The sequence below is a fragment of the Capricornis sumatraensis genome, chromosome 13 (genome assembly GCF_032405125.1).
Source record: "Capricornis sumatraensis isolate serow.1 chromosome 13, serow.2, whole genome shotgun sequence".
Classification (NCBI taxonomy): Eukaryota; Metazoa; Chordata; class Mammalia; order Artiodactyla; family Bovidae; genus Capricornis; species Capricornis sumatraensis.
Window position 1 is genome coordinate 13935054 of NC_091081.1, and position 17585 is coordinate 13952638.

The 17585-nt window shown below is 39.6% G+C and overlaps 1 protein-coding gene across 2 annotated transcripts in view; it reads right to left on the reverse strand.

Moving 5' to 3' along the window:
• RNF217 (ring finger protein 217) overlaps positions 1 to 17585 on the reverse strand; it is a 125978-nt gene that overhangs the window by 12836 nt on the left and 95557 nt on the right. For both annotated transcript variants that reach the window (XM_068985362.1, XM_068985361.1), the window contains exon 4: positions 1440 to 1641. In XM_068985362.1, the coding sequence (XP_068841463.1) occupies positions 1440 to 1641 (202 nt within the window). The remainder of the gene's footprint in view (positions 1 to 1439; positions 1642 to 17585) is intronic.

Consider the following 17585-nt stretch of genomic DNA (forward strand, 5'->3'; position numbering starts at 1 on the left):
ATTTTCTTCACCAATGTATGCTTTAATACTTTGAATATTTGTATGGAATAATATGAGAACTAAGCATTTTTCTGTCACTTTTATTCCCAATACAATTCACTGAAAAATCCGCCAACTCCCTGAAAAAGTGAAAGTGAAAGTATTAGTCACTCAGTCATGTCTGACTCTTTGCAAACCCATGCACTGTGGCCCGCCAAGCTCCTCTGTCCATGGGATTCTCCAGGCAAGGATACTAGAGTGGATTGCCATGCCCTTCTCCAGGGGATCGTCCCAATCCAGGGACTGAACCTAGGTCCCCCACACTGTGGGCAGATTCTTTACTCTTTGAGCTACCCAGGAAGCCATTCACTGAAAAATCTGCCTACTCCCTACTAGGGAGATACTTCCATGTCAGAGGATGCTAATTATCCTCCAATCGCTGTTCTGCCTTATTCTCGAGAGGCAGAACCTCTGATCTGTAGCTGGGCAGATGGTGACATGAAATGAAGACCTTGTTTCTCATCCTCCAGGTATGAGTGGAGGGCAGGCCCTTTTCCTGTCTCTATCCAAGGACATGTGCAGACTTCCCAAACTGTAGATCAGGGAAAGACAGAGGTCAGGAGGGCTTTGCTGTCATCCATCCACTCTCTTCCGTGGCAGGGAGGAAGCAAGCTTGGGACTGACAGAGTAACTCCTTGTCCTGCCTTTTGTAGGGATGAGATGTTTGAAACTGAACTGCTCTTTTATTTAAAAACACTGCTTACAAAATCATTTTATTCCATTTTGTAAAATGAATGGGTAACATGGATTATTGTATTCTTCCCTGTTTGTCCATAGGAGAAAAGTCCACATTTTCCTGCCATACTTGTGATGGTCTGACAGCAGTTTGAGATGGTCTGACAGCTGTCCTGAAGGTGGAAAAATATGTGTAGGAGAGAGAACTTATAAGGCCAGCTGCTCCCTGCTCTGTCAGGTACATCCTGACACACGAGTACACACGTACACACACATGAAAATGGGCCCCAAAAGGAAACACAGGGGTTTTAAAACTTGTACTGTTATGTCTCCGGGAATAAACAGAGGCTATATGTTAAGACCCGTTGCTAGGTATCATTACTACAAAAATAAATGTGACAGTGTTCCCTTTTATCAAATCACTTACAATAGGGTTTCAGAAGACTAATGACTTCACATTTCTGCGGTATATTCAATTATTCGTTTTTCGAACAAAATCCACTTGCTCATATAGGTAGTGTCCTGCTAACAAACTAAAGTTTTTTTTTTTTTTTTAAACACAAAAGGAGAGAAAATGTCTTCCTCCTATTTTCAGCTAAAGGCTCTGCTAGAATGCGTGCCAGGTGCTGAGATTTATCATAGCTGTCGGATTACATTTCTAAGCTCTATCATCATCACCGCGTACTTCCTGAGGAAGATCCCTATAAATAATGTTGGACACTCACCACAGACTGACCCTCGCACTAATCTCCTTAGGTGAGGTCTCTCCGGGAGGTAGCGGTATTTGCATCCAAATATACTGAGGTTTGAGGTGTGGTCTCCAAAGAAACGGAGCTGGCGGTATCTCTCCCCACAGCGATAACAAAAATTAGTGTTACACTGGGAACAGGTCATATGGTCACACCCTTCAGTTCTCTGGATGTGGATCTGTGACAGAGAAAGAGAGAAAGAACAAGCTTATTGAATGTTTAATAAAGGATGTATGGAACCAAAGATACAAGTTTCACCAAAATAAAAGCCTTAGATAGCATTCCTGAAGCTGTGAGTTTGCTTATAATCACATCCTTTAAGGCCATCTTTATATCAAACCCTTTCGATGTGTAAAGCTCATTAACATTTCAGATGCTGAAGCTGTTGGCCTATTTTGACTAATATAAACAAACACATCCTGAAGAAAATTCACTCATCTTTCTAAACATACATCTTACTCAATGATTAGGAGGCAATTTAAGTGGGTAGACTTTCCCTACTCCAGGGGATCTTCCTAACTCAGGGACTGAACCCAGTCGGGCGGACTCTACCAGCTGAGCCACCAGGAAAGCCCCAGTAGGTATAAGTGTATCTGCAATACCATTTTAGTTCCCAGCTCTAATGTTAGTTGCAAATGCCTGTACAGGACTGTGTATACAATGCTACCTGCATAACTGTTGTTGTTGTCAAGTTAACAGGAAAATACAGAAGTTATTGCTGTGAAGTTACAGGTAATAGCTGAGGTTACTTCTTATCTCCCAGGCTACAATTTAGATGATACTACTTACTTATATTATATTACTTATGAGAATAAAAATGTGATAATATATATAGAGGGACTAACCCATTTTGGACGCACATACTGAGTCAGATCAGTACAATACCGGTTCCATTTATCCCTCCCCCTTCACTCACCTAAAACTGTGCGGAACCAAAGACTGGGCAGTATAACTGACATTCCCTGATTGCCAGGTGACCTCCTTTATCACTTCTTCATATGCATGATTCTTAGACTGATGCTAGACTAGAGAGTACCTTCCTGGACAGGCAAGGACTAGCTATGGTCAAGGGCATATGGGCATCAGTGTTCAAAGGTAACTACCAATCATTATTTGGTCAATAGAAGCCAAACTTGCTTTTCCTGCTATTGGCCACCTCATCTTTTTCAATTGTATTGATTTTTTTTTTCCCCTTTTATCTGACAGTCCCTTGAGAGTAGACCCAGGTTTTGTGGAGCCTGAAGGTTATCTAATTAGAGGGGCTCGGGGGTACAGTGGTAAAGAGTCCGCCTGTCAATGCAGGAACCCAATCCTGGGTCATGAGGATCTCTAGGAGAAGAAAATGGCAACCCACTCCAGTATTCTTGCCTGAAAATGCCACGGACAGAGGAGACTGGTGGGCTACAGTCCATGAAGTTGCAGAGTTGTAGATGACTGAGCACACATATGCTTAAAGGAGAAGCATGCAAATTACAAACTGGATGCCTACAAAGGGTCCCATGCAGGTGAGCATCTCTGCAGCTTAAGCTCTGCAGCTTCCTGGTCACTTCTCCCCTGATGGACCCATAGGGCCTGTTTCCATGAATAAGCCTGACGAACTGCTGTGACTGCATCCACTTAGCAGAGCAGATGGCATTTAGGAACGAAGTAGGGCAAGGCCCTATTTAACCCTTGAATTATTTCTCATCCTTTAAACCACCTGAGCATTAGGAGAAAACATGTTCAGAGACAACTGCTAAGCATCCAAAATAAAGGTTACTTCTTCATATCCTCAACCTTTGGACTGTATGTTGTGTTTGATCTTGATATGGAGAAAATAAATCTTAACAGGTTTCCTAGCCACATACCATAGTGTTGTATGTGACCTATAAAGGGAGAAGGGCTAATACTTGCTTGGAGCCTATTATATACCAAACTTTGCACATACATAGCATCTTTACCCTCATGACCAACCATAAGACCGGCATGTTTATTCATAACCAGAGCTCAGAAGAGTACTCTGCTTGAATGAATGGAGAAAGGATTTTGATTCATGTCTATTTTGTTATTATGCTAACATGAAAGCGAGTGTTTGTTGCTCAGTTGTGTTGACTCTGTGTGACACCATGGACTGTAGCCCGTCAGGCTCCTCTGTCCTTGGACTTCTCCAGGCAAGAACACTGGAGTGGGTTGCCATGCCTTCTCCAGGGGATTCTTTGCAACCCAGGGATTGAACCCAGCCAGGTCTCTCGCATTGCAGGCAGGGTCTTTACCATTTAAGCTACCCAGGAAGGTAAGCACCCTCTTATCATAAACTTAAAGATAAAACCAGAGGGTCAATCGTATTCTTTGCTGACAGTGTCATCCTGTCTGCCTCCTGCACGAGGCATGTCTGAGTCTTTCTGCTTGGCTTAGTTGCTCTCCGGACGAATCCACATTCTTCCTTTAAAATAATATTCAAACTTTTTCCAACAGGAACCTTGTTCTAATAAATTAAACTTGTCATTGACAGTTCATTTGCCTCAAAATTTCATATTCAATTTTCACTGTTGTTTTACATCTGTTTGTAATACTTTTTATTGTGTTCTAAAATCTTTATGTGGTATATTCATTATTCATTTAAATACCAAAGACTGTAATTTCTAGCCTATTTTAAGTCTTTCCTTATTTCAAAAACAACACTCAAAACATAGCAGGCTACTAAAGTACTCTTAGTCCAATAATATGTCTACACAGGAAGTGATAAAATCCTAAGCTCTGATAACACTCTATAGGAACCCTGTATGTTGCAGGTTATATGGTTCCATACAGTAATTTGAATATTTTACACACATAACAGCAATGACTTAACCATGAAAAATGGTTTCAGAACTTCTGTCAGGTACATAGTGAATCCTTTAATACTACTGCAAATATATCTTGATTATATATGAATATTTTATAACTTCAGGCTAAAAGAGAAATGAACTGACATAATCCAAGTTAACTTGTAACAAGAGACATGACTTTTCACATTTGCTAATAAGCAAGTTATAATTTTGAACTTCTGACACCCAGAGGATGACAAATTTCATGTGCTAAATGAGTTCCCTGAATATTCAAGGTCACTCTTTTCAAAACATCAAAGCTTTTAAAAGTCGGTTTAAAGAGGGATGGTACGGGGAGGGAGGAGGGAGGGGGGGTTCAGGATGGGGAACACGTGTTTATCTGTGGCGGATTCATGTTGATGTATGGCAAACCAATACAATACTGTAAAGTAATTAACCTCCAATTAAAATAAATAAATTTATATTAAAAAATAATAAACTAAATTAAGGAAAAAAGGTCACTTTTTCTGAGAAAGCAAATTGATATTTTTTCTTTGACTTCCTTATCCTTTGGAATGAAGGCTTGCTATTAAAATTTTCAATAAACCTTTAAACTATGCTATAAATAAATAAATTACATTTATGTAAAGTCCATTTTATTTCTCAGTGAAGCTTTAAAAACATTCTTATTATAGCTTCAAAACATTCATCAGTTCATCTCTGCTAAAAAAGAAACTAATTGCCCAAGTGTAATTCAGCATCAAAATTCTGTATTTAATTAAGAGATGGAGACAGAGTTAAGACAGATGAGATATTTCTAATGCACTAGATTAAACTGACTGCCCATAAGCCACAAACATCATTTGATTTGTTACCATGGACAGGGTTTCTTCTCTCCATCTATATCAAATAAAGACGGCTGATACATAAGGAGCTGAATATTAAACACTACATGGTGCTTATATATCTCTGTATTTACAAGTCATAAGATAAAATGTTCAGGATATGCCAGATATTTCTTTAATATGAGTTTGATATTAAGTCCACACAGTAGCAGTAGATGGAAATGACAGCATGGACCACCTCGGAGCCTATGACATTCTTTACAGGACGTATGAACACCTGCAATAAGAGATTATCAATGTATCTACTCCCAGAGGGGAGCTGTTTACACTTAGTTTAATAAAATGCCCACAAACTATCTTAAATTCTAGTTCTACTGAGCTAGAATTCAGCTGTTTATTTTCATACAGATTCTGCTTAATTCTAAGGTGGAAAAATAACAATAAATGTACTGCTAAATATCCAACCCGTTTTATAACTAAATCAGTACACATCTGCCTACAAGTCTTTATCTCCACTTTCACCAAGAATTGAAGATTTATTTTATCCTTTAAGTGGGAAATGATAACTAAATTAACTGTTATTTATTACTGTTCCCAGTGAGATTTGGTCTATGTATAAAATGATTTTAATATATGCATTTGCCTCAGTGGCTTTGATATTGGGAGGGATGAATTAGAAACAATAATTATGAGAAGGTTTTGGAGATCCGATGACTAACTCTTAGATCCTAACTTATCTCACTATGCTAATTCTCCAAAACCCAGGGATTTTTTTTTTAGTAATTTTATCTTTGGCCGTGCTGGGTCTTCACTGCCGTTCGGGCTTTGCTTCCGCTGTGGTGCGTGGGGGCTACCCTCTAGGTGCAGTGTGCGGGCTTCTCACTGCAGCAGCTTCTCTTGTTGGGGAGGAGGGCATGGGCTCCAGGGCACAGCCTTCGTAGCTGCAGCACGTGGGCTCAGGAACTGCAGCTCCCGGGCTCCAGAGCACAGGATCAAGAGTTGTGGCACACGGGCTTAGCTGTTACGGGGCATGTGGGATCTTCCTGGACCAGGGATGGAACCCACGTCTCCTGAACTGGCAGGCAGATTCTCCAACGTTGAGCCAGCAAAGACACCCCAACACAGGGATATTTTAAGAGCAAACATATATGCAAAGCCTTCAAAGACCTGATTAAAAACATGTACCTAGAATTACTTGCCCAATTGTGAAATACACAATAATAAGGGCAAAAATGAAACAATTCTAGAGATGCTAAGACTCCTCTGTGCCCTTTCTGGGGCCATGACTTAAGAAAGCACTTCATCAAGTGAATGTGCAAGAAGGACAATGTGACCACGTATAAAAAAGGCATAAGAAACCTCAGCGAATGGGCTCCAAAGCAGTCAGTCCAATCTAGAACAGGAAGTCAGCTGGCTTCAAGAATGTCTTCAAAAAATAACAATGGAATATACAACAAGCAATAAAATTTATAAGGAACTAAATATTAAATAACATGATAAATAAAGTGGGTATTTCTATTCCCAATAAGGAAGGAAGAAAAACAATAAGGACTTTCAGGAAAAGCAAAACAAAATAAAGGGCATGTAAGGTTCAAATATGAGGCATAACAAACCAGAGCATAATTGAGAAACAGAGTGCACAAAGATGCAAGGGGGCATGTTTCCGAGAAGCTGGGATTCCACAGACAGGGAAATGTAATCCTTGTTCCATAGTTAGATGTTCTTGATACGTAAAGACTCAACTGGTTTTCAAATATTCGAATCGTTCTTTAGGGAAAAAAGTAGTAAACGTCAGAATAGAGTGTGGAGGTTATTAAATTTGACAATATAAAAAGAAAGTCACAGCTTACAGAAAATGGGAAACAGAGAACTAGCAAGAATTGTAGGGGGACTAGAGCCTCATCTATGCCTAAACTGTTAGACACTGGACAGAAGTCTCTCGACAGTATTTAAAGGTGAAAGATAATCAAAAACTGGACTCGAAGACAGGGAAAGGGTAGCTAAGCAGCAGGAATCCTGTAGTGTCAGCTCTAGTCGCCTCTATTCTGGTAAACTATTCTGTAAAAAATAAAATAAGATGTTAATTTCAAAATTGTTTGGCGTCTCCTGCTATGTTAGTTTTTTAAAGCCATACTCTAACCTCAATTGTTCTCTAATGTAATGTACTTTGGCCATCTGATGCGAAGAGCTGACTCACTGGAAAAGACCCTGATGCTGGGAAAGATTGAAGGCAGGAGGAGAAGGGGACGTCAGAGGATGAGATGGCTGGATGGCATCACCGACTCAATGGATATGAGTTTGCATGAACTCCGGGTGATGGACAGGGAGGCCTGGCGTGCTGCAGTCCATGGGGTCGCAAAGAGTCAGACGTGACTGAGCGACTGAACTGAACTGAATGTACTGGTTTTCTTTCTTATAGAGAATTTCATATACAATTCAGTCTTATGATTGATTTATGATGACACATTCTTTGAAGAAGAGTGAGAAGACTGTCCAGTTCTTATTCCTCAGAGTAGAACTGTACTACAAATTAGCCCCTAAGTTTCTTCCTTCTTCTTGACCATACTTCCCTTGATTCCATAACCCATGTCCTCAGAAATTTCCAGATGTCTGTTTTCCCCTCCTTCTCATTCATCTTTACCCCTTCCCTTCTGTGGCTGTGCACCACTTAGCCTGCTGATAGTTCGCAAGTCTCCCCATCCTAATAAATCCTTCCTTTAATTCCACATGACCTTCTAGCCAATGATTACCCTCACCTTTCCATTTTAACTAAGCTTCTTAAAAGAAGAATCTATTCTCATTGCTTTTCTTACTCATTTCTTAATTCTTCCCCAGTCGACTGCAATCCCATGTTACTGAAACATCCAGATCAACTGTGTTTCTCCAGGAAATAGTTATTCCTCCATTAATTCAATAAATATTTATTTGCTCACTGATAAAAGCCAACATGGCTTCTGCCCTTAAGGAGCTTTTAGTCTAACGTATTGATGCTGTTGCTGTTGTTCAGTCACCCAGTCATGCCCAGCTCTTTTCGACCCCATGGACTGCAGCACGACAGGCCTTCCTGTCCCTCACTATCTCCTAAAGTTTGCCCAAGTTCATGTTCATTGGTGATGCCATCCAGCCATCTCATCCTCTGATGCCCTCTTCTCCTGCCCTCAATGTTTCCCAGCATCAGGGACTTTTTCAATGAGTCAGCTGTTCGCATCAGGTGACCAAAATATTGGAGTCTAGGTTTAGCATCAGTCCTTCCAATGAATATTCAAGGTAGATTTCCTTTAGGATTGACTGGTTTGATCTCCATGCTGTCCAAGGGACTCTCAGGAGTCTTCTCCAGTATTAGTTCGAAGGCATCGATTCTTTGGCACTCTGCCTTCTTTATGGTCCAACTGATGGACGTGATAAATCGTACAAATAAATAGAGACTCATAAGCTATGATAAATGCTATGAAGGAGCAGGGATGAAGAGTACTTGACAGAAGGAGCTTGATCTGATCTAAGGGTCAGAACAGGCTTGTCTGAGGAAGTGTCCGTTGATTTGAGAAAGGAAGAACAAGTGAAGTTCACCAGTTAAGAAGACTCAGAGGTCGGGAGACCATTCCCAGAACAGTGTATTCAGGGCACTGTATCCATGAAATGATACATGAAGTGAGATGATTAGATAACGTCGCCGCCTCAGTGGACATGAATTTGAACAAACTTCGGAAGATAGTGAAGGACAGAGAAGCTTGGCATGCTGCAATCCATGCAGTCGCAAAGAGTCGGACACAACTGAGCGACTGAACAACATCATCATCCATAAAATGAGAAGCAACCTATACCAGCCCTATCACAGTATTTCTCAGTCTCTATTGTAAACCTCGTTACTTATATGTATCTCTCTGCTCAAACTCTCTACTCTCCCAGTTGATAAGGTCTGAAAGGGTCCATATCACACACATCTTGTTTGTTATTTTATTAGAGGCAGCTGCACAGACCCTGTCACATAGCCTGTTCTCAATATGCCTTATTTATTAAAAGAACAAGTGAGTACTATCCATGCCCTCTAATCGCCAAATCCAATGAATACATTTTTAATTCTTACATTATTGTATTTCTCAGTGTCATTTAATCAGTTGGGCACTACTTCCCTCTGACCTTTGATGTACTTTTGCTTCAATGACACCTTTTTTCTTTCCCAGATGCTCCTATCTCTCTTAGGTTCCTATTCCTTCACTTATCTCTTAATTCCATCCATGAATCACCACTTTGCATACACTCTTTGTGTAGTCTCTTCCATACTCAAATGGCCTCAACTTCTCTCCACTGGATTTCATTCTTAAATCACCACTGCAGAACTCGCTCCTGAGCTGCAGAGTCATACAGCAACTGTTTGGGGGTCATATACACCTGTATGCCTTACAGCCATCTCCAAGTCAAATAAGCAAAACCAAACTCATAATCCCTGCAAGGTTCCCTAGCCCAACAACAAAAGTAACTCTATCTCAGTAACTTTATCTCAGTTTATGATATCTGGGTACCATGATCCAGATGGTAAAGAATTTGCCTGTGATGCAGGAGACCCGGGCTCAATCTCTTGGTCAGGAAGGTCCTCTGGAGAAGGGAATGGCAACCCACTCCAGTATTCTTGCCTGGAAAATCCCATGGACAGAGGAGCCTGGCAGGCTACAGTCTATGGGGTCACGGAGTCAGACATGACTGAGCAGCTAACACTTGCACTTTCTATGGTATCATCACCATCCATTTAGATACGTAAGCTAAATATCTAGTTATTATCCTCTTCTCACTTCCAGCTATCTATCAAGATCAGACAGTTTCAGCCCCAGGATATTTATCGAGCCCTTCTCCTCTTCTCCAGCCTCTGACTATTACCTTAGCTCATACAATCATCATTTCCTTCTAGAAGTCTACAACTACCTTCACATGATCAACAGCAACCAACCTAAAATACTGATATAAATTGGATACCACACCATTCCCTTGTTTACAACTTTCAGTCTGGAGGATGAAATCCAAATTTCTTAACATTGCATGCAAGGCCCAGGCTTCTGTTTGTATCTGTTACCCCCACCTTTCACCACTTCCTTCTGTGAACCTTACTCTAAAGGAACCACAAAATACTTGTGGCTCCACTACACAACACTCATTTCCTGGCCCTGTGTCCTGTGCTTTAAGTGTTATACTCTCACCCCTGGATACCTTTCATTACGTCAAAACCCACCCAGGAATTCTCAATAACGTAGCTCTCCCTGGTTTCTGCAAGATGAATGGAGATACCCCCTTTACCATGAACTCATCTATAATACTCTATGCAAAGCCCTACTGAAGTGCAACAGTGTTTTGTCATCTTCCTGCGTAACCTCTGTGTGTTCCCTTATGTGGGTTTCATAAGAAAAACAACCATGTTGTACAGAGCCCGTGATGGAGTCTCACTAAAAGTGCATGTAAGGAGTAAAGTAAAATGACATACATTCATTCATCAACTGTCCATTCAGTCCTGAACAGTGCCCAGCATTGCTTTTAAATGTTCAAGGTATCTCAAGGATAAAAACAGATCAAAACCCCTGCTCTCAAGATGCAAAATATATCCACTATTTTAAATAGTGATAGCACTATGGTGCTATGGAGAAAAAAAAAAAAAAAAGCCTATAAAGGGCATAAGGTAGGAGAAAGTGATTACTGAGAAGCTGAATTTTGTTCGAAGACATGAAGGGAGAGAGCTGGGTGTGTAGGTATCTGGGGAATGCAAAAGGAAGAACAGGTATGGAGACCCTGAGAAGGGAACACGCCTGGTCCTTCTGAAGCATAGCAAGGAGGGCAAGGTGGCTGGTGGAGGGCGAAGGAAGTGGAAAATGAGGTCAGAGGGATAATGGGGTGGACGTGTGAGCAGAGTGTGATGTGTCTTATAGTCACTGTAAGGACTAGCTTTTGCTCTGTGTGAGAAGGGAGACATGGAGGATTTTGAGCAGGGAGTATGTAATCTTCCTTATGTTTAAACAGGCTCCTTCTGGCTGCTGGGTTAAGACACTGTGAAGAGTAAGAAACCATCAGGAGGTTGTGGCAAAAGCCTTCGAGAGGAAAAGATGTTGGTGTCCTGAACCAGATTAGTGACAGTGGGGGTGCTGAGATTTAGTCAAATTCTGAATGTATTTTGATGGCATGATCTACAGAAGTTGATGACTGATGGTACGTGGGGTGTGAGAGAATGAGGTCAGATTCTTGACTTGAGCAGCTGGAAGGCTGGTGCTGCCGTTCACTGAGATGGAGAGACTATGAGAAGGCCCATCGTGGGGACAGCAGAGGGTCTATGTTGGAGAAGTCCATGCAGGCAAGCAGGTGAAGATGCCGTGTATTCCTCTGGATGCACATCTTTCCTCGTACCTCTCCAAACTGTTTGCCTACTGACTGCTGCTACCAGCAAAACGTGCACCCTGTCTGCAATTCCAAGTTGAGTTGACTGCAGAAATAAAGAGCAGTTTTTAAAGCTGGAAATGAAATGAAAAGGAAAGGAAATGAACCATCAGAGAAAGTTTTAAATCCTTTAGAAAAACTGGCCCCGTTGGTATCCACACAGAAAATGGGCAGATTTTTACCCCACTCTCCCGTGCCCACACAGCTCACTAGAAACCCTCTCAGAAGCCCGCATCTCTATCAGAGGCTCTCCACATGGACTCTCAGCGCCTTGGAGATGTTTCAGAATTTCTTTGGTAAGGAGATGTTTGGCAGTCACAAAGGTGGCTGATGCTGGCGTTTTAGGTTGTTCTTCAATGTTTCAGACATTTTGCTCAGAAGAGGATTAAGTTCCATCCATATTACTTTCTAATACACTAGACTATAAGAGAGTGTATTTATAAATATATGAACACGGAACCTAACTTCATCTTACATATAAACACAAAATATTGTTTGTATGGTTTTAATAGATAATTGTCTAATTACTATATAACTACAGAATAAACTGAGAAAGATTGCTTGATTTAGACTCTAACTCCATTTAATATATGTTTCAAAGATGTATGTGTGGTTTTAATGTATCCTGAATTTTCTAGCAATATAATCACATGTATTCATATGTATATACACATATATGTATAAGCATAGATACATACATATAAATATACTATATTGTCTTCAAATAAAAGGATAGGTATTGATAATATTTAAGCTTTCCTTCATGGTTTCTTAAATCCAAATTTGTGAACCCATTTTAAATGGGTTCAAAAATCTGATTGATGCTTCTTGTCTTTTAATGCCATGGTACCTGAACATTTACATGTTGAAATATTCACTTATTGTTATTCTATTCTACTATTCTATAAGAATAACAACAGGTGAATATAGAATATCTGATATTCTATATTATTTTGTTTATATATATTTATTTATTATTCTATATTTTTTTAAAATGGGGATTCCCTCGTAGCTCAGTCAGGAAAGAGCCTGCCTGCAATTCAGGAGACCTGGGTTTGATTCCTGGGTCAGGAAGATCCCCTGGAGAAGGAAATGGCAACCCACTCCAGTATTCTTGCCTGGAGAATCCCATGGACAGAGGAGCCTGGCGGGCTACAGTCCATGGGGTTGCAAGAGTCAGATACGACTTAGCAACTAAACCGTCGCATATTAAAATTAAGACAATATACTGATTTCAATGAAATGCTGTATGTACTAACATTATACATTTAATCTCGGGCAGCTAATCAACATCAAAGTTATTAGTCATAAAAAATGGGTCATGGATGCAATACAGTTTATATCCTAGAAAACATCTGCCACCAAACAATCAGGCTCTTCTCACAACTAATGTCTAGATTTTGGCACTTCAAGAAAACAGTAGCAGTGATGACTACTGAATCAAACGTAGTGATGTCAAGCAATCTGGAGGGCTAAAGTGGGTGACCAGTGGTCAAGGAAAAGCTATTTTATCCTCTATAACAGGCACCATCTAAAAGCAGTCACCAGCCCCTGAGCATACTTTTGCAGCGGCACGTGAAGTGCCAGAGAACTGCAGGATTATCTAAAAAAATCCAACATTAATATTCTAAATTCTTTCCTTAGCAACCATAAGCTACACAGCTGTAGCTCAGATATAAGAACTCATAGACAGAGATGTGTGCTAATTTGATATGAACAGGAGGAAATTAATCATTTCCATGAATAAATACATTTTTTTCCCAGAGCAGCCTTTTATAGGATTTAAGAGAATAAAATATCTGAAGGGAAATATCCTTGAAAAGTAAATTTCGTTAATTTGAAATTCATAATAAATTATGGATGAATATAATTCACTATTCTCTGTCTGCCTTTTCGGCCAGTTACTTAGCCTCTCTGAGGCTGTTTCTGTATCTTTCTCACAACTTTCCTTAGAGATTTAAATGAGACATAAATGTAACTCACATACTATTGAACCTATCATTTTATTATTATTGTCTTTTAATGCCATGGTACCTATTAATTTGAAATTTGATGCTATTGTTCCATCACTAAGTCGCATTCAACTCTTTGTGACTCCATGAACTGCAGCATGTCAGGCTTCCCTGTCCTTCACTATCTCCTGGAGTTTGCTCAAACTCATGTTCACTGAGTCAATGATGCCATCCAACCATCTCATCCTCTGCCACCCCCTTCTCTTCCTGTGAAACATCTTAGTGTCATCAAAAAGCATTTAATAATTAAGAGCTAGATGGCACACTGGAACTTAGCATCTTAGTATCACATGTGAGGATTTGATGAGATAACTAATAAAACTGTATAACGACAATGGAGAGTAATATGTAATGAATATCAGTACCTGTAGATAGTATTGCTAGCATTATTGTTGTGCAAACACCACAAAGAAAGACAGAGCACTCTATGCCAATGCATTTTATGAATAAAACAAGATGGCATATTAGAACTCAGCGCTCCCTGTTCATGTCTTGGCATTTCTTTAAAAAAAAACAAGAGAGAGAAGTGTCCTGCCTCCTACAAATAGGAAATATGTTGACACTGAAATAACAAACAAGAGAAGACTCTACACATGGACATCACCAGATGGCCAACACCGAAATCAGACTGATTACATTCTTTGTAGCCAAAGATGGAGAAGCTCTATACAGTCAGCAAAAACAAGACCGGGAGCGGACTATGGCTCGGATCATGAACTCCTTATTGCCAATTTCAGACTTAAATTGAAGAAAGTGGGGAAAACCACTGAGCATTCAGGTATGACCTAAATCAAATCCTTTATGATTATACAGTGGAAGTGAGAAACAGATTTAAGGGACTGGATCTGATAGAGTGCCTGTTGAACTATGGATGGAGGTGCGTGACATTGTATAAGAGACAGGGATCAAGACCATCCCCAAGAAAAAGAAACGCAAAAAAGCAAAATGGCTGTCTGAGGAGGCCTTACAAATAGCTAAGAAAAGAGAAGCGAAAAGCAAAGGAGAAAAGGAAAGATATACCCATTTGAATGCAGAGTTCCAAAAAATAGCAAGGAGAGATAAGAAAGCCTTTCTCAGTGATCAGCGCAAAGAAACAGAGGAAAATAATAGAATGTGAAAGACTAGAGATCTCTTCAAGAAAATTAGAGATACCAAGGGAACATTTCATGCAAAGATGGGCTCGATAAAGGACAGAAATGGTTTGGACCTAACAGAAGCAGAAGATATTAAAATGAGGTGGCAAGAATACACGGAAGAACTGTACAAAAAAGATCTTCATGACCCAGATAATCACGATGGTGTGATCACTCATCTAGAGCCAGACATCCTGGAATGTGAAGTCAAGTGGGCCTTAGAAAGCATCACTATGAACAAAGCTAGTGGAGGTGATGGAATTCCAGTTGAGCTATTTCAAATCCTAAAAGATGATGCTGTGAAAGTGCTGCACTCAATATGCCAGCAAATCTGGAAAACTCAGCAGCAGCCACAGGACTGGAAAAGGTCAGTTTTCATTCCAATCCCAAAGAAAGGCAATGCCAAAGAATGCTCAAACTACCGCACAATTGCACTCATCTCACACGCTAGCAAAGTAATGCTCAAAATTCTCCAAGCAAGGCTTCAGCAATATGTGAACTGTGAACTTCCAGATGTTCAAGCTGGTTTTAGAAAAGGCAGAGGAATGAGAGATCAAATTGCCAACATCCGCTGGATCATGGAAAAAGCAAGAGAGTTCCAGAAAAACATCTGCTGCTGCTGCTGCTAAGTCACTTCAGTCATGTCCGACTCTGTGCAAAAACATCTATTTCTGCTTTATTGACTATGCCAAAGCCTTGACAGTGTGGATCACAATAAACTGTGGAAAATTCTGAAAGAGATGGGAATACCAGACCACCTGACCTGCCTCTTGAGAAACTTGTATGCAGGTCAGGAAGCAACAGTTAGAACTGGACATGAAACAACAGACTGGTTCCAAATAGGGAAAGGAGTACATCAAGGCTGTATATTGTCACTCTGCTTATGTAACTTATATGCAGAGTACATCATGAGAAACTGGAATCAAGAGTACAGAGTACATCATCTTGAAGCAGGAATCAAGTATGACAGGAGAAATATCAATAACCTCAGATATGCAGATGATACCATCCTTATGGCAGAAAGTGAAGAAGAACTAAAGAGCCTCTTGATGAAAGTGAAAGAGGAGAGTGACAAAGTTGGCTTAAAGCTCAACATTCAGAAAACGAATATCATGGCATCTGGTCCCATCACTTCATGGGAAATAGATGGGGAAACAGTGGAAACAGTGGCTGACTTTACTTTGGGGGGCTTCAAAATCACTGCAGATGGTGACTGCAGCCATGAAATTAAAAGACGCTTACTTCTTGGAAGGAAAGTTATGACCAACCTAGATAGCATATTAAAAAACGGAGACATTGCTTTGCCATCAAAAGTCCATCTAGTCAAGGCTATGGTTTTTCCATTAGTCATATATAGATTTGAGAGTTGGACTATAAAGAAAGCTCAACGCCAAAAAACTGATGCTTTTTGGTGTTGGAGAAGACTCTTGAGAGTCCCTTGGACTGCATGGAGATCCAACCAGTCCATCCTAAAGGAGATCAGTCCTGAGTGTTCACTGGAAGGACTGATGTTGAAGCTGAAACTCCAATACTTTGGCCACCTGATGTGAAGAGCTGACTCACTGGAAAAGACTCTGATGCTGTGAAACATTGAGGGCAAGAGGAGAAGGGGACGACAGAGGATAAGATGGTTGGATGGCATCACCGACTCAATGGACATGAGTTTGGGTGAACTCTGGGAGTTGGTGATGGACAGGGAGGCCTAGCATGCTGCAGTCCATGGGGTCGCAAAGAGTCAGACAAAACTGAGTGACTGAACTGAACTGAAATAAAATAAATGACTTAATTACCCTTAATTCATAAATCACATTACTTAAATCTTAGCCTATGAAGTGTATAACTTTCTAATTAATTCTCTCTTCAGTGCTTTGTAAAATGTTCTAAATAGTGATATGTGGTTATTTATGTAAGAGAAAAATTCAAGTGGTCAGCTGCCTGTCATCTTGTTGGCTATGACTGTATTTCTTCCACATTATATAAATGTTTACATAAATATTTCTCTTATCTGACATTAAGGAAGAAGGTAATTTGCAGCAGGGATGTTTAAATTTTCCAATTTAAAAAAGCTAACCATTTTGAGAAATAGTAACCAAACTTCGATTAAGTAAACCAAGTATTCAAAGTTTAACTTTTATGTGAGGATAAAAATGAAAATGCAACAGTCACATCCTTAGAGATTGCAGGGGCAAATATAGACGTCTAAGCAGCTCCAGAAATCTGATGTTAAAGTCCTTCTGTTCCCTTGTTAGGTTTTATTTACTTTTAATCATGAACAATTTTCAACATTTAAAAATTAAAGATAATGGTGTAATAGACATGTATGAATTTATCACCCATTTTTAATAACATTAACAGTTTACAATATTTAAGAAATATTTTTGAAGAGATGATACTTACTTTATATATACATTTTTAATATAATTGTTTCTTTATTTTAACTTCCTGCTGGCTTTATACTGGCTTGCCCCAAAGTATTGGGTAAAAAGGGACTGAAAATGTGTCCAGCTCTCTTTTAAAGTACATATTTTAAAAAATATACTCAATTCAAAATATAAGAACAAAGTATTTTTAAATTATTAAATAAGCATTTAAAAATACTTGAAATGCTAAATAATAAGAAATGATCATACAGCAATAGTTTTTTAAGCTATTCTGGTGATAAATTGTTTCAATCTTTTTAGAAAACAAATTGGCAATATGTACTAAATATTGAATATATTGATATCCTTTTAACCTAGTGATTCTATCTTCAGCAAAGGTCTAAAATATGGAAAAATATATATCCCAGATGAGTATCATTAACAAATTATAATATAGGGATATATTTTTAAAGAATTCCAATCCCAAACAAAACCAGTTTTGGTATCTAATAGGTGGAGGATATTTAAGCAAATATTACATAGTTAATAAATGTTGTGCTTCCCTGGTGGCTCAG